General features: G+C 34.2%; 1 protein-coding gene across 1 annotated transcript in view; it reads right to left on the bottom strand.

Annotated features, from left to right (window-relative positions):
- Nucleotides 1-894: 894 nt before the first annotated feature.
- NCAM2 (neural cell adhesion molecule 2) overlaps nucleotides 895-23,100 on the bottom strand; it is a 564,637-nt gene continuing 542,431 nt past the window's right edge. The window contains exons 16-18 of the mRNA XM_002684635.7: nucleotides 16,031-16,235; nucleotides 11,376-11,495; nucleotides 895-6,406 (exon numbers count right to left, since the gene is read on the bottom strand). Of these exons, the coding sequence (XP_002684681.3) occupies nucleotides 6,295-6,406; nucleotides 11,376-11,495; nucleotides 16,031-16,235 (437 nt within the window). The 3' untranslated portion in view covers nucleotides 895-6,294. The remainder of the gene's footprint in view (nucleotides 6,407-11,375; nucleotides 11,496-16,030; nucleotides 16,236-23,100) is intronic.

Genomic DNA, 23,100 nt, shown 5'->3' on the forward strand with positions numbered 1-23,100 from the left:
CCGAGGACCAGAGTGAAGACTTCAGGCAGAACAAACAGAACAAACAGCACTCCTGGCTAAGCCTAATTTGCATAGGGCAGGCCCAGGTGGAAGAAAAAACATATAAAAGGAGGAGCCAAAGCGCTTTCTCACGGATTCTGTCTCCCGTGTGCATGCGCGCGCTCTCTCTCTCACTCTCACTCTCTCTCTCCCTCGCTCCCCACGCACTCCTCCACTCTCTTCTCTTCAAGTCTTGGATTCTCCTGCTATCTTCTAAATAAAATAGAGCTGTAACACTGAAAAAAAATAATAAATAAAGCTTATACTGAAAGTTATCCCTTGTGAAAGTTTGGTCTTTTTTTTTTTTCATTTTAAGAATGAATTAAATTTAGTTTTAAAAATAAAATTAAAATATTTGTTAAAACTTCTGAGCAATGATTAACTTTTTTTATAACTCACAAAGTCCTAAAAAAATGATCGTGAGAAATAAAATTGTGACATAAACTAGAACTATCTTATTTCTAAGGTGTCTTTTTACCAAATGCATATCAAATTTCTATGTGCCTCAGAAGTACCAGGATGGCTTGTTAGAAAGACAGGCTCCTGGGCCCCTCTCCCAGATTATTCTGATTTTTAGGTCCATGGTGGGGTCCAGAAGTTCACATTTTTAATAAGTTCCCAGGTGGTGTCAATGCTACTGGTCTAGGGGCCATGGTTTGAGATTCACTGCTCTTACCAAGTGTTTATTCATTACATTCTCTGACTGGACAAGGCATAGAAGCCAAAAGATTGAGTCAGGATGAGGCAAGATGACAGAAAGCATTCTCTTCTTTTGAATGTATAGAGATAGGTCTGGGAACCTCTTTCAAAAAAAAAAAATTGTAAAGTCATAAGCTCATTCATTGCAAGATACTATTCAAAATAAACATAAATGCAACACTTTATTAAAGTAAAAGTATTTTACTATTAATATACAAATGGTGAAGAGTGACAATTTTGATATACTGTAAGCCATACTTTCAATGTCTTTCATAAATACAAAACTTCAACATTTGCAGTATCATTTTTACAGTTTAGACATATATACACAGCATTTCATAGGGACATACTCTATTGAAACAAAAAGAAAACTTTGTGGTTGCTAACTTAACAATATAGAATTTGAATGGCATATATAAGTTAAAGAAAATAAAAGGCAGCATGTTTCAACGCATACTGAGCACAGCATAGAATTCACATACCAAAAAATAAGATTCTTTTTTAAACTTTATTTCTAAGTTTACAGATGCCTAACAGAGTTTAGAGGCAAATGCTAAACCATGAGCATCCCTTCAAAACTTGGAATAGATATGTTTTCTCTTTAACAGTACCATTTGTTTTACATAATGCCTGTTTTTCTCTAAAATAACTCCTATTTGCAAAGTTGAATCATAGCTTCTATGTATGTTAATTATCTTCTCTGGATTTCTGTAAGTTTCCTCCTTTGCATCAGTATTATTGGCCTTAATTTTTATCTATACAATCTTCCTTGTTCTTGCTCCAACACCTCTCACATGATGGTCCTTCTTACCTACTCCTAGTGTCAGAGCTCAGTTTGCCTTTCTGAATTTTTTCAGCTCTTTGTTTCATCTATTCTCCAATGTCTGGCTGTGATTGAAATGATCCAATAGTCAATACTTCATTTTCCCAAGGAAGGCTAAGACCAGATGCTAAAAGATATACGCTTTAATTTTAGGAAAAATACTAAAATAAGTGGCAATATTAACTTTGTATGGGCAATTTTTATATTAACTATTAAGAACATCATGTGGTTAAAATCCTGAAAATATTTAAGAAATTACAGTAGTGGTACCAACTAATGTAGTTAAGGTGTCAGTAAAATCCTATAGTGAATAATAAACAATTTTTCTAAGGATATTAACTATGTTTACTAAAATATTAAATGTTGCATATAATATGAGCTTAAGAGAAGAAATTATTAGCATTGTGTGTAATGTTGTTAAATAGCTGCATCTAATGAGAAAATACAATTTTTAAGAAGGAAGAAGAGGAACTTGGAAGGAAATCATATTTGTTCAGCAATTGCTACATATAGACTCAGTTACATGTGTAATCATTTCATCTCAACATTATTAAGTCTGTAAGTAGAAGACATTTTTGAGAAATTTTCACTTTAGGATTGAAGTGTTTCATTTTTATGAGCCTTCCACAGTTGAATTTTGGCATATGCTAACACATCAATATGTGATTTCAGTGTGAAAGACAATGCAATAATGATTTAAAGGGTTAATATGAAGATGCAAATCTTTTCTTTCTAAAGATGAATAATGCAATTCATCTCATTTAAAAACTGTAATTTCATCTACTTATAAAGTCTGTTGAATAAGCTCTTTGGATATGATTATGAAAAAGAACCCATGAGGTATTGAAATTGAGCATTTACATTATTCTTCATGAAAAACAACATTGCAAATTTAATATGTAATTGTAATATGCTATTTCAATATTTCCTAAAATTAAGAAATTGAGATTGTTCTTTCTACCACTTCAGCTGTAGATATTTTCATCAATTATTATCTTATCGTCAACAATAAAGGATGGTTTATGATCCCCAGTCAAATATATAACAGGAATAATGTAGACCCAAGTGACACCATAATAATTTATCCTATTTGAAATAGTAGTCTGCTGTCTTTGTTTCACAACTAGTAAAACTCAATTTCAACAATATCTAGAAGGTACTTATTGTCTAGAACAACGATACAGAACAATCTAAGTATGTTTTATGTGTGCATTAAAAGAATCACTTTATCAAGAGTGGAAATAAGTTACACAGAATAATTTGTTTTATTGAGATTTTGTATTCAAGGTGAAGTAGCCTGAACTGAGCTTATTCACTAAATATAGATAAGACAGTATCATTCAAGTGTCATAGATATAAGCAAAATATATCAATAGAGATTGCAGTTCTTTTTTCTTTTAATAAAGATCATGCTAATCCAAAGGCACAAATACCTCTTAATTATTTAAAATAAGAAGCATAAACTTAAGGTATGAGTATAAAGTTACAATTAATTGTTGGCACTCAAATAAATAATTTGATTAATAAAAATCTTCTATTTATATAAATGTTTAATTCAAAGACCAAGATTCATGTAAATGTTTCTGGATCAAATAGCCTTTGAAAAAATGCTTTTGTAGGTATTAGTAGTAAAAAATGCAGGAAAAATTGAGAAGCATTACATTAATATTAATGTTAGATGTTAGAATCAATCGAATGGCCATAAGTCAATCCACAAAAATAATAAATAAATCTTTAGAAATCAAAATTTTAAAATTTCTTTGCAGATCATTGTAAAGTACATTGACACATTAATTTGTGCCAGTCTTAAAAACAAAATACATATTAAAATTCTAATATTACTTTTCTCTTTTATATGTCATTGAATATAGATTGTCACTGCCTAATTGCACATAACCTATCAAGAAATACCAGAATTTTCAGTGATGTTTTTGCTTCTTTAAAATAGCACAGCGTTCCAATTATTTAACACTACCTATATTCAGTTCAATCTTTTGACATTTTATACTAACATTTAAGAGTACTCTCAGACATTAAAAATAATATTTATACAGATGTATGGATATGTTTAGTTTAGAATAATAATGAAAAATAAACAGATCATTTCAGGTCTACTCATATTTTACAATTTACTACAAACCAGCTCTCATTTTGAAACTTTTACAAGTAGAGTCATTTGGAGTATTCCATTGAAATGCTTTGAAAAAAAAAAAAAAGAAAAAAAAAAAAAAAAAGGTTTATCACAGTATAGCCTTGCTGTTGCAGGGCATGGATTTCAAGGACAAGAGATAAGGACCACTCAGACAATTGAAACAATGCACTTGAAACAGTCTGTTTACAATTAGTTTCAGATTATCTGTTAACTTCAGATCATCACTCCACATTGGTGGCCAAAAATTTAACAGCCTACATATTTATATATAATGTACTTATATATATATATATAAAAGAATTATTTAATCAAACTGCTTTATGGTGAAAAGTCCAAAGAAATGACAGAATCAGAACTTTCAGACTGAGGAGACAAAAATCTTTGTTCTTTATTATGATTTCTCTGCTCTTGAAGTATAGCACAGATATCACAAGAGTAAACATGCTAAACTGCTTTCTTAAGTTTTTCTTTCACTGTATTTACTTTAAAACCATGTAGCCCTATCCTGGAAAAATAAGCATCCATGCCGATTGCTTCCTGGACACTTTGCTAAGCCCAGTTACTCTGCACAAACTAATTCAAGTATTTTTTTTCTTAGTTTTAGCACATTGATACAAAAGGGAAAACAAAGGAAAAAGAAAGTAAAATAAAGCAAAGAGATGATCAGAAAAGCATAACTTAAACAGCAACAGTCAAATTCGTTAAGAGACCAGTTAGATAATTCCTACTCAAATTCCTAGGTAGGCACAGGAAGTTTTTTCTTGAGGATGTGCCTGAAAGGATAGCAAGGAGAGATTGCTGCATCGTATAACCCTGTACATCATGGCAAGGACACTGTGGAGATTTAGTGCCTGAAAGTGCAGATGGGCACCTTCTGTCCTCTAATAACCATAGTTTTGGAGAGTTAGTTGTCTCTCCTAAGTGGACAGTTTTAAGCACTTTGTAAATAAAAGTGTTCATGAGTGACGTTAGTATTACACTTAATATTTGTCAAAAGATCCCCATAGAGAGATACCCTAAAGCAGCAGTATCACTCTCCACTGTTAAGACTTTCCTCCAACGTTCTATTGGTCTGAATTTCCTAACCTGTCTATTATATTTAAACTTCACCACCTGAAACACGAAAAGTTATGAATGTGATGGGGCCTAAAGAAACCTTTGGCTCTCTAGGGTAAGAAGTAACCTACAACTTGCTCCCATTTGGTATGTCTACTTATAATCATAAATACATATTTTAAACCTCATATATAAGTGAAAAGTATTTTTCAGCCTTTTACCTCTGGGAGCTTGCATAGCTTGGAAGTTAATATGTATTTCTTCTGGTACATATTACTAATAAGTAATATTAGAAAATTTGTGTTGATTATCTGAGGAAATTCTTCAACCAAAATTGTTTATCAAAATCTTAAAATGACTTCTAGCTACCACATCCAGAATAAAAAGACATAGTGGTGATTTAATCATTTGTCACTGACACTTTTATGGCAATGTTTAATGTTAATTTCTCCATAACTTAACCACTAAGGATCTTAAGTTCCATTAGCCAATTACATATAATGGTTAACCTATAACATTGGGAAAATGAATTTTTAAAGAGAGATTATCTAAAATAATGGGGAAAATGTATCTGAGGATATGATTTGCAGTATTTAAACACTAAAGACATTTTTTTAATTAAAATTAGTTTAAAAAGTAAAAGATAACCACATATATCACATTTATAAATATATCAAGACAACATTGATATTGTTCCCATTTCAGTTTACTTTATTTGAAGCTGAGGGCAAAAAATCAATATTATTTCACTTGCAATACATTTTCATTGTGTGTAATCCATTATGAGTGAATGTGGCATCTATAAGAGATAGAGATTTATGGAATCTTTCTAATCTAATTTTACACACAACTAATATTCGTTCAAATGGGTAACAATTTTGATCTGGCACTTCAGCGTCTATTTATTAACAATTAACATTGAAGTAGCACTGTAATTATAACTTAAAAAGAATTTCCCAAAGTGTCTCTCAATATTTAACATTTGCTAAAGATAACTAGCTCCTTCAAGTCTAAATTCCCTGAAGTTCTCTGGATGAAAAGTGTAACCTTAAGTATTTTCATCTTAACCTGAAATCCACTTTAATAATCTATTTGCCCAAAATTGTACTAAAAAACATGCAGAGCTTTTTTATACATTTAGCTCACAAAGCTTTTGTTTTGCTTTCTCTTAAACTCCTATTTGTGGAGAGGTTGTGGTAGGAAATACACTTCTGAAGAAATAGAGCATTTTATCTATATAATAAATTGCAGTACTTCAATCATAGAGTCAATTGAATACACAAGAGTTGGTGCCAGTCAGGTCTCTATTTAAATTCATAACAAAATAAGCAACAACAGTACAACAATAACAACAAAAGGAAATGGACCATGGGCAGGAATATTGGATCTTATGTATACGTGTACAAGCTATTCCAAGCTAGAAGTTTCCCAAGAAATTAAGGTCAGTGGAATAATTTTGGTCATAGGGTCACTGCAATCCAAATGCTCTTTGTAGCATTCATCATTCAAGACTGTAATCTTCCTGTTATGCTTTGCTGTCATCTTCTTTTGATTGAATGATGTCGTTAGAAACCTTAATTTCTATCGTTTCTGGATTTAGGACTTCTTTCCCATTTTCTTCTTTTAAAGGCAATTTTCTGGAAGAGAATATAAAAATAATAGACAATTGGCTAAGGCTCTTTAAGTGATATCCATAAATATATAAATTATTGTTTTGTAGAAGGAAATGGAGTACAATTAGGTGGCTCAGATGGTAAAGAATCTGTCTGCAATGTGGGAGACTGGGATTCAATCCCTGGGTTGACAAGACTCCCTGGAGAAGGGAATGGCAACCATTCCAGCATTCTTGTCTAGAGAATTCCAGGGACAGAGGAGTCTGGCAGGCTACAATCCATGGTGTCGCAAACAGTGAACATGACTAAATGACTAACACACACACACACACACACACACACTAGAATGAATAAAAAAAATCAGGTTTGTTAAAGTAATAATTAAGTTACAAATAGAATTCACCTCTGTGACTTTAACCTCACCATTGTATGGAATAATGAATGCTACTGTGCTAGTTCCTCTGGGATATATTTGCAATTTTTTAATATATCTGAATGAGAAGAGAAAGACATTGTCTTCGGAAAGTCAAAGCTATTACATGAAAACAAAACAATCAAAAGTAAATCATTTCATTGCTGGGAGTGAAGTGTCATCTATCTTAAAACTATTCAGTCAGGCTCTCTTTTATGATTATTATAAATAGTGCATTCAGAATTCTTCTTGTCTGTTTTTCCCAAGAACTGAAAATATCAGCCATAAAGGAGTATAAAAACAATGAGTTACTTCTAGCAGCAAAATATACAGAAACTTAGAGCTTAAACAGGAGTGCAGCAAGATGTTTAAATTCAATATATCTCTTACAGAAGTATTTATTACACTTGTAATTAATCAGTGTTTTCAATTAACTATTGGATGGTATATTTTTGTATATGTATATTTATTCATTACTTATGCTTATGTTAAATTATATTTTTAAAGATTACTGTTAATTTTGTTATTTTTATGTTAAATTTTTTAATTGAGAATCGGAATAATTATTAAATTATCTTGCTTTGATTTTGTTTTGTTTTCTTTCAAAATATAGCCCTGTTCTATATAAGGGCATTTTCATAGCCAGCTTTCATACACCATTATATCATAGTAAATGTTAATTAACAGGTAGGAAGTTTCTTTGTTGTATAATATTTTGTTTATTGAAAAGATTTCTGATTTCTGAAGGGGAGTGTACAGAACCCAAACTAAAAAACTACCTCTGTAAGAGTCAACTTCAAATTAGAGTGTAATAATCCCTAACTGAAGTCATTAAAAAGGGCCTGAAGATTTAAACCAAAATTAAAGCTTCAGAGTAGTACTGCTACCTTTGTCTAAATATTATTATTATTATTATTTTTCCCCTTGAGTGAAGATAAAGGGGATTTATAAAAAAGTCATTTTCTTCACCTGTGACAACACTCAGCCTTTGATTTAGGATGAGAAGCCTAAATCAAATTTATCTCCAAGAGAATACTAGCTAGTAAAGAAAAATGATGTTTTTTAACAATAAAATATAAATGTCGTTTTGGTAAGCAATATTTAAAGAATAATGTGATCACCCTGATTTTGGCAGTATCAAATATTTTCAATTGTTATTGTTGTTCAGTCACCAAGTCGTGTCCAACTCTTCACAACCCCATGGACTAGAGCATGTCATGCTTTCCTGTCCATCACCGTCTCCTTGAGTTTGCCCAAGTTGCTGTCATTGAGTAGGTGATGCCATCCAACCATCTCATCCTCTGTCATCCTCTTCTCCTTCTGTCTTCAGTTTTTCACAGCGTCAGGGTCTTTTCCAATAAGTCAGCTATTGGCATTAGGTGGCCAAAGTATTGAGGGTTCAACTTCAGCATCAGTTCTTCCAATGAATATTTAGGGTTGATTTCCTTCAGGAGTGACTGGATTTATCTCCTTACTGTCCAAGGGACTTTCAAGAGTCTTCTCCAGCAACACAGTTCTAAAGCATAAATTTTTCAGTATTCTGCCTTCTTTACTGTCCAGTTCTCACATCCAGAGAACTGGATGTGAACATCTTTACTGTCCAGTCTCTCCACATGACTACTGGAAAGACCGTTGCCTTGACTATCTGCACCTTTGTTGGCAAAGTGATGTCTCTACGTTTTAACACACTGTCTAGGTTTGTCATAGCTTTCCTATGAAATTAGAAGCAATTATCTAATTGCTTTGACATTTGCAGTGGTTTTAGAGCCCAAGAAGACAAAATCTGTCACTGCTTCCACCTTTTCCCCTTCTTTTTACCATGAAGTGATGAGACCGGATGCCATGATCTTAGTTTTATTTTTTTCAATATTGAGTTTTAAGCTGACTCTTTTACTCTCCTCCTTCACCCTCTGGAGACTCTTTTGGCTTTCTGTCATTAAAGTGGTATCCTAGTAATCAAACTGAGTTTCATCCAGCCAGGCATTTTGCATGATGTACTCTGCATATAAGTGAAACAAGCAGGGTGACAACAGCCTTCACGTACTGTTTCCCCAGTTTTGAACCAGTTTGTTGTTCCATGTCTGATGTACCTTTCCCCCCTTGATTTTCACTTCTCTTTTTCTTCAGCTTTCTGTAGAGCCTACTCAGACAACCACTTCGCCTTCTTGCATTTCTTTTTCTTTGGAATGGTTTTGTTTGCTGCCTCCTGACCAATATTACAAACCTCTGTCCAAAGTTATTCGGGCACTCTGTTACTAGATCTAATCCCTTGAATCTATTCATCACCCCCATTGTATATTCATAGGGGATTTGATTTAAGTTGCATGACTGGCCTAGTAGTTTTCCCCCACTTTCTTTAGTGTAAACCTGAATTTTGCTATAAGGAGCTGATGATCTGAGCCACAGTCAGCTCCATGTCTTATTTTTGCTGACTATATTCATCTACTCCATCTTCAGCTAAAGAATGTAATTATTCTGATTTTGTACTGACCATTTGGTGATGTCCATGTGTAAAGTTGTCTCTTGTGCAGTTGTAAAAGCGTGTTTGCTATAATCAGTTCTGATATATAGCTGTATATAGTCCTGTTATATATTCTGTTCTCTTGGCAGAATTCTGTTAGCCTTTTCTCTGCTTCATTTTGTACTCCAAGGCCAAACTGGCCTGTCTTTCCAGGTGTCTTTTTACTTCAAACTTTTGCATTCCAGTCCCCTATGATGAATTGGACATCTTTTTGGGGGTTAGTTCTAGGAAGTCTCCTAGGTCTTCATAGAACTGATCAACTTCAGGTTCTTTGGTATCAGTCATTGGGGCATAAACTTGGATTACTGTGATGTTGAATGGTTTGCCTTGGGAACAAACCGAGGCCATTCTGTCATTTTTGAGGTTACACCCAAGAACTGCATTTTTCATTCTTTTGTTTATTATAAGGGCTATTCCATTTCTTCCTTTGGATTCTTGCCCATAGGAGTAGATGTAATGGTCGTCTGAATTAAATTCACCCATTCCTGTCCATTTTATTTTTTTTCCAACTATAATGTTTATTTTTTTTAATTTTATTTTATTTTCAAACTCCACACAATTGTATTAGTTCTGCCAAACATCAAAATGAATCCATCACAGGTATACATGTGCTCCCCATCCTGAACCCTCCTCCCTCCTCCCTCCCCATACCATCCCTCTGGGTAGTCCCAGTGCACTAGCCCAAAGCATCCAGTATCGTGCATTGAACCTTGACTGGCATTTTCACTAATTCCTAAGATGATGTTTATTCTTGCTCTGTCCTGCTTGACCATGACCGATTTACCTTGATTCATAGATCTAACATTCCAGGTTCACATGCAATACTGTTCTTTGCAGCATCGGATTTTACTTTCATCACCAGACACATCCACAACTGGTCCCGCACCTTCCTTCTTCCTGAAGCTGTTAGTAGCTGTCCTCCAGTCTCCCCAGCAGCACACTGGACACCTTACGACCTGGGGGGTTATCTTTCAGTGTCATACCTTTTTGCTTTTTATACGGTCTGTGGGGTTCCCATGCTAGTATATTGGAGTGGTTTGCCATTCCCTCCTCCAGTGGATCACGTTTTGTCAGAACTCTTCACTATGAGTGGTCCATCTGGGGTGGCTTTACATGGTGTGGCTCATATCTTCATTGAGTTATGCAAGCCCATTCACCATAAGGGGAATATATTCAGTTGAATACTGCTGTTATTACTTTCTAATAATACCTTTGTTTCTAAACATTTTAACCTTCATATTCATGAACATCATTTTTGCACATGTCCATTTTTGTGGGTTTAGCTGAAGTATTAATCATGGTTTTAATCAAGTTCTGTTGGATGCAGAACTAAGTAAATAACATAGCTTTGACTGGAGACCAAGCATCATTGAAATAATAGATTATTTAACAGCATCTCTTCTTCTTGACAAACATACATTTAAAAAATAGACATATTTATTTCACACTATTTATTTCTATTTTACAACTCTGTATTCATAGTCAAAGCAGTAACTAATTTCCTGATATATTTTTATTTCAGTAAAATCAATCACATTTTGAAAGTATCACTTTCTTACAGCAAGATCAGTGCAGGAAAGTCCAAATTTGAAACATGCTTCCATTATTCTGCTATATTTGCGTAAACTTATGAATATTTATTTATTTGTTTGTTTATTTTTATGGGTGTACATGTGTTCCCCATCCTGAACCCACCTCTCATTTCCCTCCCTATCCCATCCCTCTGGGTCATCCCAGTGCACCAGCCCTGAGCATCTTGTATAATGCATCGAACCTGGACTGGGGATTCATTTCACATATGATAATATACATGTTTCAATGCCATTCTCCCAAATCATCTCACCCTCGATGAATATATATTTAAACAGGAGATTTTCTCCTACACTGATACAAAATCTTTATGTGAAATATCTCAATTTTGATATTCACATGTACTTTCATTGAAGAAGAAACATTGTTTTAAAAATGTTATTTGTCAAGACATGCTATTGATAATGATAATGTGATAGTCAGTTTACAAATATTTATCCAAAAATAATTAAGGATTTCAAGCTACATACTCAGGTTCTGTTAGTGGTGTGGTTTCATTTGGCTCATTTACTGGGCTCCCATCTTCATGATTAGTAATTCTTTCATCCTCTGTTCTCATCTCCACTATTGGTTCTTTTGATCCATCTTTCCTAGAAAAATAAAGAAAAATAAAACCTCACCTATAAAATGCAAGAATGGATGCATTACAGAACATAGCTAAAAATCTCCACAAAATCTCATCACCCTTTAAATAAATCCAATGTGGCTAGAATGGAGTATTTACTAAGAATCTTTTTTCCATTGAAATTTATCTAGCCAAATATTGTTCAGAAAAAAATAGAAAGAAGAAATTCCATTTTGTCTAGAATTCTTTTCATCAAAACTGTGTTAAATATTCCACAAAATAATTCAAATTTAAAATCTGATCACTCACTTTCTTTTGGGAAATAAATAAAAAACATGTTGATGCATAAAATTTATGACATGAGGTATCTGGGTATAACTCCCTTTTCCCATGTGGTAGCAAAGGGGGCTGGATTTGGGTATCCCTCTTCATGCCTGTGCAAAAGCAAATCACACTCATGGGGGCTGCCCAGGTGGTGCAGTTGGTAAGGAATCCACCTGCCAATGCAGGAGACAAAAGAGACATGGGTTTGATCCCTGGGTCAGGAATATCCCCTTGAGAAGGTAACACTCCAGTGTTCTTGCCTGGAAAGTTCCATGGACAGAGGAGTCTGACCGGCCCTAGTCCATGGGGTTACAGAGTCAGACACAACTGAGCACACATGCACTAGAATCCACACACATATACACACACTGACTAGTCATCTGCTATTATTGTTTATATCTTATTATTTTTAAAACTTGCTTATATAAATCTGATTAGGTAAATTCTCTTCTAAAAAGTTAACATTTACACAAAACATTCTTATTTATTTATCCATTTGATGATTTTTTTTGTTTAAGCCAAAGTGTGTTTCCCATCAGAGTAACAAGCCAATAGCAGGGACTAGTTTGTTTTTCCTCACATTTGTATCTCTGAATCTTAGATGTGCATGTGCTCTGTCTTTGTGACCCTTTGTTCATAGCCTGCCAGGCTCCTCTGTCCATGGGATTTTCTAGGCAACAATACTGGAGTGGGTTTGACCCAGGGATCGAATCTGTGTCTCTTACATCTGTATTGGCAAGAGTGTTCTTTACCACTAGTGCCAAAGTGCCTGGTTACCTAGGTGTTCAATAGTATTTGCTATTGCAAATCAATGCCTGGGTAAATGAGAGTATACATGTAGTTTAAGAAAATAGTAATAATTAGCCATTTTGTAAGATGAACTATGATAATACAAGATAGATGCTAATTTGCAATAAAAGCCAAATAATGGAATACTCTAGGAGTTTATACAAATGCTATCTTGTATACCATCGACTTTCTCATTTTTTCTGCAATATAATATTCTTCAAATAAAGATGCTCTAAGTATGTAGTTAATGTGTTTTGAAACGAATATACCCAGTCTTATAACTTCTGATCACATCAAAAGACTAGTCCAAGAATGCTTGAGATCATGTTTAGAAAATAGTATATATTCAATAAATCAAATTAATTATATTCTATCTCTCATTGAGATTTTCTATATATTTTTTAGTTGAAACAATGACTCTTTGGAATTATCTCAATGTTTTTGAATTTACCAAGGCTAGATTTATGGCCCAGGATGTGATCTATCCTGGAGAAGGTTCCATGTGCACTTGAGAAAAAGGTGAAATTAATTGTTTTGGGATGAAATGTCCTATAGATATCAATTAGGTCTAACTGGCCTATTGTATCATTTAAAGTTTGTGTTTCCTTGTTAATTTTCTGTTTAGTTGATCTATCCATAGGTGTGAGTGGGGTATTAAAGTCTCCCACTATTATTGTGTTATTGTTAATTTCTTACACTGTTGGTGGGAATGCAAACTAGTACAAGCCACTATGGAGAACAGTGTGGAGATTCCTTAAAAAACTGGAAATAGAACTGCCTTATGATCCAGCAATCCTACTGCTGGGCATACACACTGAGGAAACCAGAAGGGAAAGAGACACGTGTACCTCAGTGTTCATCGCAGCACTGTTTATAATAGCCAGGACATGGAAGCAACGTAGATGTCCATCAGCAGATGAATGGATAAGAAAGCTATGGTACATATACACAATGGAGTATTACGCAGCCATTAAAAAGAATACATTTGAATCAGTTCTAATGAGGTGGATGAAACTGGAGCCTATTATACAGAGTGAAGTAAGCCAGAAAGAAAAACACCAATACAGTATATTAACGCATATATATGGAATTTAGGAAGATGGTAACAATAACCCTGTATACGAGACAGCAAAAGAGACACTGATGTATAGAACAGTCTTTTGGACTCTGTGGGAGAGGGAGAAGGTGGGATGATTTGGGAGAATGGCATTGAAATACGTATAATATCATATATGGAATGAGTCACCAGTCCAGGTTCGATGCACGATACTGGATGCTTGGGGCTGGTGCACTGGGACAACCCAGAGGGATGGTATGGGGAGGGAAGAGGGAGGAGGGTTCAGGATGGGGAACACATGTATACCTGTGGCGGATTCATTTCAATATTTGGCAAAACCAATACAATATTGTGAAGTTTAAAAATAAAATTAAAAAAAAAAACAACAATGACTTTTTGAAAAAGTTAAAAACTTTTTCCCTAAGGCGGGGGAAATCATGATTTTAAAAGATATGATGGACAACAAGCATGAAATGAACCATGCGCTTTCATCTTTCCAAGACTTTAAGGTTAATCGATCTCAGCAGGGATTACAAACAGAAGTGTTGGTGGATAAACTACCAATTAATAAAGTCAAATAGAAGCAAACAACAGAGCTTGGATACACCAGGTTGTTTTGTACATGGTCACCAACATCCTTCTAGACAAGTAAGACAAAACAAGAAGGTTCTTTCTGATTTCTCTCTTGTTGTCACCTCAAAGTCAAATCAGCTCCTAGTAGTTGACTCTACCTTGTCTATATCTGGATGGTATACTCTTTCATATGTCTATATACTACGATCTTGGTACAGAAGACCATGTCTTTCCACCGGAAGTATTTAAAGATTCTCCTATCTAGTCTCCCTAACTTTATATCTTTCCTTTACACCTACCAACCTTCCAGTAATCCATTCTTCAGAGCAACTAAATAAATCTTTAAAAAATAAAATAAAATAAAAACTGTTATTCACTTTCTATTTAAAAAACATTTAACCCAACAAGATTTAATCCTTTTGTACTCAGACAATTCTCCTAACTAATATTGGTACCAGTTTCTTTACCTGTCTTATTCCACTCAGATCCACTTTGTGCTTAACATAGTCAGCTCATTCCTGCCTTAAAAGCCTCTGTACTACTGTTACACCTGATCAGAATGCTCTTCCCCTTGATCATTATATTTGTGACTCTTGATCATTCACTCTTCAGTTTAGTTTCACCTCCAGCTAGAGGTCTTCAGTGACTGAAACTCTAGTAACAATATACCATTCTGTTTTTCTTTATTTTTTAGTGCCTATCACTATCAGACAGTTTTATTTTTAGCATTTATTATCTGTATTCTTACATTAAAATGTGAATTCCATGTGAATAAAGTTCTTATTTGTTTTGTTCACCACTTTATCCCTAGGTTGTGCTTGTTACCTAATACTTGTTCCATTTAGTTAATAGTAGAGCAAGAATGAATATATACAAAATTCAGTTTTGAGTCATGTGTGCATATATATGTATCATCTGTATATAATATATGTATAATTATGTTAAATAGCATGTTGTTTTCTGTATATGGGAAAATGAACTAAAGCTAAATTTGGTGATACACTTCTTTAGTTAATCAGGCAACTTAAAAGTACAGCAAGTTATAAGAAAGTATATGTTTCTAGGAGGATAGCAAAAGATAGTGAATAGGAATGGATCCCACTGTATTTACTATATCATATGTTCATTATTCTTTCAAGCATTAAAATAGCCTAATTTTATTTTGTTCTTTGCTATCCACTGTGTCCAACAACTGAGCAGGTGACTCTTTGGGATATTTAAACTAATTTTTTTAACTGAAAATGTGTACTATTCAATTTACTATCCCTTAAAGTGAAAATATTCCTTATATAATATCCATAAGAAATGGTCATAGATGAAATGCCTAGTAAGCTTGAAATAGGTTTGGAGATTAAAAGCAAAACAAAAGAATGCAGCCATGCAAAAATGAATTCTCCTCTATCCTTAAGTCTAAGACATAATGCATGAAGCCATGAAATGCCTAAATATATGAATCAAGAATGAATAGAAATGACTCAACAATAAAATGAAATGAATCACTGACAGAATACCATGAATGAATTCTAAAACATTATGTTGAATGAAAGAAGGCAGACACATATCAAGTTTTATAAAAGCTAAAAATGATCTATGATGAAAAAATCAGAATAGTAGTTGCCTGGGAGAGGGGGAGTTACCTGCAGTAGTGTGGTCTTGTCTGGGTAGGAACATGAGAGAACTTTTGAAGTTGATGCTAATATGGAACACTTTTTTTTGCATATCACTCTAAGTTTTGCATAAATAAAATGTAAATTGTGAACTCCCTGTAGTGATTTAAAAAGTCTTTCATTACTGTGACACAGATGTCTGATACTCACAGGTATGCAGCTTTTCCTTCTTCAAGTTCTTTACTTTTACCACTGGAGCCACTTTTCTTCCCACACATTCTCCTGGTGATGCACATCAATAACCCACACTGTCGAATAAAGAAGCAGCTGACATCTGTTACCACCAGGATTAGCAAGAGTGCGGCGACTCCCAGACCAATGACCGCTCCAAGCCCAAGACCATTAAAAAGTGTGTCTTAAAAATAAAAGAAAATAATTGTATTAAACCTCAAGTTAGAAAAGATTATACAGTTATTTTAAAAAAGAAATCATCTTATCTGAGAAATATTCAACTTAAGAGACAGGAAAATATCTTTACTAGCACACTTTAATTTCATGAGCTATTGTCTGGTTTTCAAACAATGTTTTAAGCAACTGACATGTTAGAATTTGAAATATCTCTTAAAAATTTTCTTCAGAAAAAACACTCTAACTCTAGTTTACAGTATACTTCTTGATTACCTTTGGGGAAGATAATGAATATTTTATTATAACCCTAATTGTACTCTACAAGAAAGTCAGAGTCATTTTTAGATCATCGCTTTGTTCAAAGAAAAAAGATAATCAAAACTCCTGTAAGAGATGTGTTAAATAGATGTTCTATTTGGAATAATTTTAGTTTTAAGACTTAGTCTTGAAATGATGCTATAGCACTTTGCTTTGACAGAGGATACACTTTAAAATATCATCCTAGAAATATTTCAAAAATCATTTTTATCAGAATCTAACTACTTTTCAACGTGTTAATTTCTGCTGTACAACAATGTGAATCAGACAAATGTGTACATACATCCTGTCTTCGAGCCTCCCTCCCACCACACCTGTCCCGCCCCTCTATGTCACCACAGAACAGAGCTAAGCTCCCTGTGCTGTACAGCAACTTCCCACTAGCTATGTGCTAATATTCAATGCTACTCTCTCAATTTGTTCCATCCTCTCCTCTATCCCCCTGTGTGCACAAGTTCATTCTGTACACCTCATCTCTATTCCTGCTCTGCATCACTTAAAATAAATGATTTATTTGTATTTCTCCAGTTAATAGTTTAACAAATCACATTAGACCAGAGGCAAACTTTAACAGAGTTGTGAACTTTCTGAAGTCATATCCATGATGGACTCAGTGAACATAAGTTCGAGTAAGCTCCGGGAGTTGGTGATGGACAGGGAAGCCAGGCATGCTGCAGTCCATGGCGTCACAAAGAGTTGAACATGACTAAGTGACTGAACTGACTGACTGAAGTCATATCATGAAAAGGTAGGGAAAGATGGGAGCCACTTTTTCATGACATTTGGTTGGAGGAAATTCCACAAGTCATACACAAAGGATTCATGAAGGAGGTGATAGAGAATAGGGTGGAATAAACTGATTAACAGAGTAGAAACGGCAAGAGGGATAATGCAGCAAAAATGAATCAAATATTATATGCCTGTAGTTGAATATGGGGGGCAATTCCTCAATTATAACAATGCAGATAGGAAAGAGTATAATGGAAAGATAGAAGATTAAACTGGAGATATTGTGTAATCTAGAGGTAAAAAGCAGAGTCATATAACAATTATATAAAATTGTTCAAAATGACCTTGATAATGTTAAAATTTGCCTACATAACATTTTAAACTTATAATTATCATTTTAAATGATAAAATACATTTACCACTCAGCATCATAATAGCATGCTCAGTATGTGAGTGGTATGCAATTCAAGTGACAGATACAGAAGCAAATTTGGGTTTTACAAACACTACTTCTGAAAAAATATATATATGCAAAATAAAGATTTTCTAAGTCATATTTTTAAAGTTATGTCTAATATACTTTAAACATGATTGAAGAAATTGTGATCCAAAGGAACTGATACAAGAGTTCTTATGTTGAATTTTCCACTAACAGGCCAATCTTGAATATATCACACCTGTCTGAATACTAGTTTATTTTTCTGAATTTCATGTCTAAAGTTATTTTTTTTTTCAGGAAATGTATGTTATTTATATTCCTTAATAGTCTTCCCTTGTGGCTCGGTGGTATATTATAGAATCTGCCTACCAATTCAGGAGACACAGGTTTGATCCCTGAGTTGGGGAGATCCCCTGGAGGAGGAAATGGCAACCCACTCCAGTGCTCTTTCCTGGGAAATCCCATAGACAAAGGAGCCTCGAGGATTACAATTAATGAGGTCACAAAAGAGCGATACATGACTTAGTAACTAAACAACAACAACATATTTCTTAACACTCCCAGAGCTTGCAGGTAGAGTAATAAAAATCCTTCTGTGACATGGTGCACGGCACTCACTCAGGCAACCTCATGGTTCACCCATGCTAGAACATAGATATTCCTGTACAGCATCCCGTGTTGTTGCAAATAAGAATTCTTTAAGCACAGAATCAACAAACCTGGAACTCACATGCTCTTAAAAAGTGTCATTTTCATTACAATTATTTTATTTCCCATAATTAGAAACAGGCAATAGAAACACAGTGTTGGAGGAAAAAAAATTTTCATGCCTTTTTCAGAATCTGCTTCCCCTATCAAAGTTTACCGTACTATTTAGACGGTTTTAGTGTGGAAAAATTGCCTAGTGTGAATCCAGAGAAATTATTAACTTTGACAGAACTATTCTCTTATCCCATGAACCCACTTTAAGGAAAGACTAGAGAAACAAAATATTTTTCAGCCATGGGAATTTGATATTTTGTCATGCAAAGTTTCAATATACAAATGGACAATGAGATTCCAAATATTATTTTTAAATTTTCAAAGATGTATCTGTATGCGCTATTAAGAAACCTAGTGCCTCATGCTAGAAAAATAATGTAACAAGAAAACTAGGATTTGTTTCAGCACTTTAAATAATTATACTTTTTCTTCCATTATTCCTTTTCAAGTATAAATTATCCTCACCTAAATCTACTGTTACAATAAAGACAATTGACTTATGAGAGAGCTTTCATTTTATGTAAAGCAAAAGATATGTTTTTCAGTGTTAATTTGTAATCACTTTGGATTTGCCTCACATGATTCAACTACCAAAGCTCGGATAAGAACAGTAGAAAAATAAAGATTTGATTGTTAGCCCATGTGGATATATTGACTCAAATGACCTTTGAACTTCAATCACTTCTTTCCTACTTCATTTAGATTCCTCTCACATGCATTCCTAGTCAAAGTTTTAGGCAACGAATCCCACAGCTCAATGATGATATAGCTGGTCAATGACATAAATCCCCATTTACCATTTTTAAAATGTGAAGACTTTTGCTTTGTTCAGAAAGGCATTGAATCTGGCATCAGAAAATCCTGCTTCCATCATTTATTCCCCCATATCCTTTGCTGAGTCATTTAACTTTTCTCTAAGGCTGAGATGCCTCTTTATTGAAATGGGGACAATTTGGAAAACAGTCTCCACAAACTAAGCCATGAGGTTGTTGGAAAGACTTGTGAATATAATAATGTATTTAAATCACAAGGTAAAAATTTAACAAGTATCATTATTATTACAAAATTCTATGGAAATGCAGTTTTGGTGAAAAAAATTGACCATTTAAAATTAAATTAATTCAATAAATATATTTCTTCATCAGCAACCTTCACAATCTCTTGTTAAGCATTGATTATACTTTTTTAATATAAATTTATTTTAATTGGAGGCTAATTACAATATTGTATTGGTTTTGCCATACATCAACATGAATCTGCCACAGGTATACACGTGTTCCCCATCCTGAACCCCCTTCCCACCTCCCTCCGTGTACCATTCCTCTGGGTCATCCCAGTGCACTTTTGAGAATACAGTCACTGTTTTGAAATGACTTAGTGTTAGCTAGTTAGCTTTTAAATGATAAATATTTTATTTGTGACCTTTTCAGTATTAAACCAGTATATTGATCTGCTTCATTCCTGAGTTCAAAAAAGTGCTTAGAAACATTGTATTTGTAAAGCACCTTATGGTGGGGGAATATTGACTTTAAGAGCTATTACTTTTTTCCTAGAGAAACGAAGTTATACCTTTTTAATGATTACAAAGTTGGATGACTACCTAAAGTTAATTTTTAAGAAAAATATATATTTTGTCAATGCAAAGAATAGGCATGGATATCAAATAGTTTTATGCAATAAATATTTAATTACATTCTTTCGTGAAAGCTTTTTTTAGCTTAACAATGTATTTCAGTTCAGTTTAGTTCAGTCGTGTCTGACTCTTTGCGACCCCATGACTCGCAGCACACCAGGCTTTCCTGTCCATCACCAACAATATATTTAAATGTTTATATTTTCTCATATTCCATGAAGTTAAGCTATAATAATTATGAAAGTTAAATTTTCTAATATTTTCCTTCTTTCTTTTGTTACCAACTTAGTCTATTGTAAAAGTTCACTTATTTGTCTGGACTTCTCACAAAGTCATTACCATATATAGCATTGCATCACTAGGATTTAGGGACTAGGAATAATTTATTTCCTTAGAAATATACAAAAAATCTTTATAAGTAAATTATGGTTTTAATTACTTAATACATTGAAACTAAGCATGGCAATCATTTAAAGGATTTTAAAGCCATCTTTTCTTTTTAGCTTTCCAGAATGGTTACATATGTGCTTTATGACTTCATTTTTATTCAACTCCATTACAAAAACAAAAATATTTTCAGGTCTCCACATTACAAGATAACCCTTAATATCAGATGTGTAGAACTGAAGACTATTTATTTAGCCTGCTGCTGCTAAGTCGCATCAGTCGCGTCCAACTCTGTGCGACCCCATAGACGGCAGCCCACCAAGCTCCTCCGTCCCTGGGATTCTCCAGGCAAGAACACTAGAGTGGGTTGCCATTTCCTTCTCCAATGCATGAAAAGGAAAAGTCAAAGTGAAGTCATTCAGTCGGGTCCGACTCTTAGCGATCTCATGGACGGCAGCCTTCCAGGCTCCTCCGTCGATGGGATTTTCCAGGCAAGAGTACTGGAGTGGGGTGCCATTGCCTTCTCCGTTATTTAGCCTGAAGGCATGGAAACCCACTCCAGAATTCTTGCCTGGGGAATCCATGGACAGAGGAGCCTGGCAGGCGACAGTCCATAGTGTCTCAAAGAATCAGACACAACTGAAGCAACTTAGTGTGTGTGTTTATATATATATCACAGTCCATGGTCCTGGTATCCTAGTTCCTGAACGAACCCAGGCCATGGCAGTGAAAGCACCAAATTTTAATGACTAGACCAACAGGGAACTTCTCAGTTTTATGATTTTTTAATACCTGTGTTTAAGTCAACATTTCGTATTGAATATTCAGCATCAAATGGGAGAAGGAAATGGCAACCTACTCTAGTATTCTTGCCTGGAGAATCCTGTGGACAGAGGAGCCTGGAGGGCTGCTGTCCATGGAGTCACACAGAGTTGGACACGACTGAAGCAATTTAGAATGCATGTATGCATTGGAAAAGGAAATGGCAACCCATTCCAGTGTTCTTGCCTGGAGAATCCCAGGGACAGAGGAGCTGGTGGGCTGCCGTCTATGGGGTCGCACAGAGTCAGACACGACTGAAGCAACTTAGCAGCAGCAGCAGCAACATCAAATAGTCAAAAGATGGCAATAAAACTAGTGAATAAATTAGAATGTGTAATTTGCTTACATAAACATGTCAATATCCATTTTTTCTATGCTACAAGTAGAAAAACAACTATTTAAAACTGGTACAATAATGCAAATAATTATTTCTTGCTTTTCTGTATTTTTCTTGAATCCTTGTTTTCAGCTTCTTTTTTGGTGTTCTTTTGTATTTCTCTTTGAAAAAGGATTTCATGTTAGAATTAATAAAATATAAATAATTTAGGTGTCAAAAATTCAAACATCTATTTGTACGTACATATTTTATTATTGAAAGCAAATATGAGAGTCAGTCTAAGAGAGTTTTTACAACATCCCTCCAAGCTGCACCTCCCATACTGTGAAAGTTAGGAATTGGCATATAAACCAATATGTAGCCCAAGAGGTTATGTAATTGCAATTTAATAGTCATCAAAATATAAAATCAAAACACTAAAATAAGGAAAAAAATTCCCATCTGTCATATGTGTGACTTTTTTCATATTTCTGTTGCAGAAATTAGCTTACTGCTAAAAGCACTTAAATAATTTTCCATGAAATATTGTTTGATGCTAATATTTTTTTAAAAAACTGTATATTTTATTTACAAAAGTACCATTGCTTTTTGATTCTTAATTAGTTCAGTTTTTTATTTAACTCTGTATAGGTTGAGAATTACTTTTAGATGTATAAATTTGTGATAAAAATATAGAGAAAAAACTTTAAAAAATTTAAAGGGAGATTAATTTAAATTTAAATGGTCCTAAATGGAGATTTGGTTGTTGCTCCCAGAATAGTGGTAATTATTTTCATAAATGATAGTGCTAAATATACCCTGAGGTAGGAAATGGCAATCTACTTCAGTATTTTTGCCTGGAAAATCCATGGACAGAGGAACCTGGTGGGTTACAGTCCACGGGATTGCAAAGAGACAATTATGACTGTGCAACTGAGCACACACACACACACTGATAAATACAGTTAAGTGTACAAAAGACTACAAGGAAAGTTTTTGTTGTTGATCATGACCTTGAACAAATACTAATCTCTTCTACAATAGAGGTAGGTCTATTTGTCTCCTGTTTACACGTTCTTCCTTCCTCTTGCCTAGTGCATCATTTTCATATATCAAATGATTTATGGAAAACCTAGGTATAAATCTATACGCACATATATTTCATCCTATGTGGAAAGAGAAGGAGCAGGCTGCTTTCTACATTTGAGCTCCTTCTAACCTGTCTTGGGGGACTTTCCTAGTAGTCCAGTGGTTAAGACTCTGAGCTTCCATTGCAGGGGGGAGGTTCCATTTCTGGCTTGGGAGCTAAGATCCTGCATCCCATGCATGCTGTGTGGCCAAAAGAAAAGAAAAGAAAACAAGCTGTGTTGGTCAGCAACTCAGCTAATTTTAAATCAGACATCTGGATTATCTGTAGACTTTTGTGTCTATATAGTTTCATTATTTTTTTTTAAAGAACTATTAAT

Source organism: Bos taurus, chromosome 1 (genome assembly GCF_002263795.3).
Source record: "Bos taurus isolate L1 Dominette 01449 registration number 42190680 breed Hereford chromosome 1, ARS-UCD2.0, whole genome shotgun sequence".
In the NCBI taxonomy this organism is placed as follows: domain Eukaryota; kingdom Metazoa; phylum Chordata; class Mammalia; order Artiodactyla; family Bovidae; genus Bos; species Bos taurus.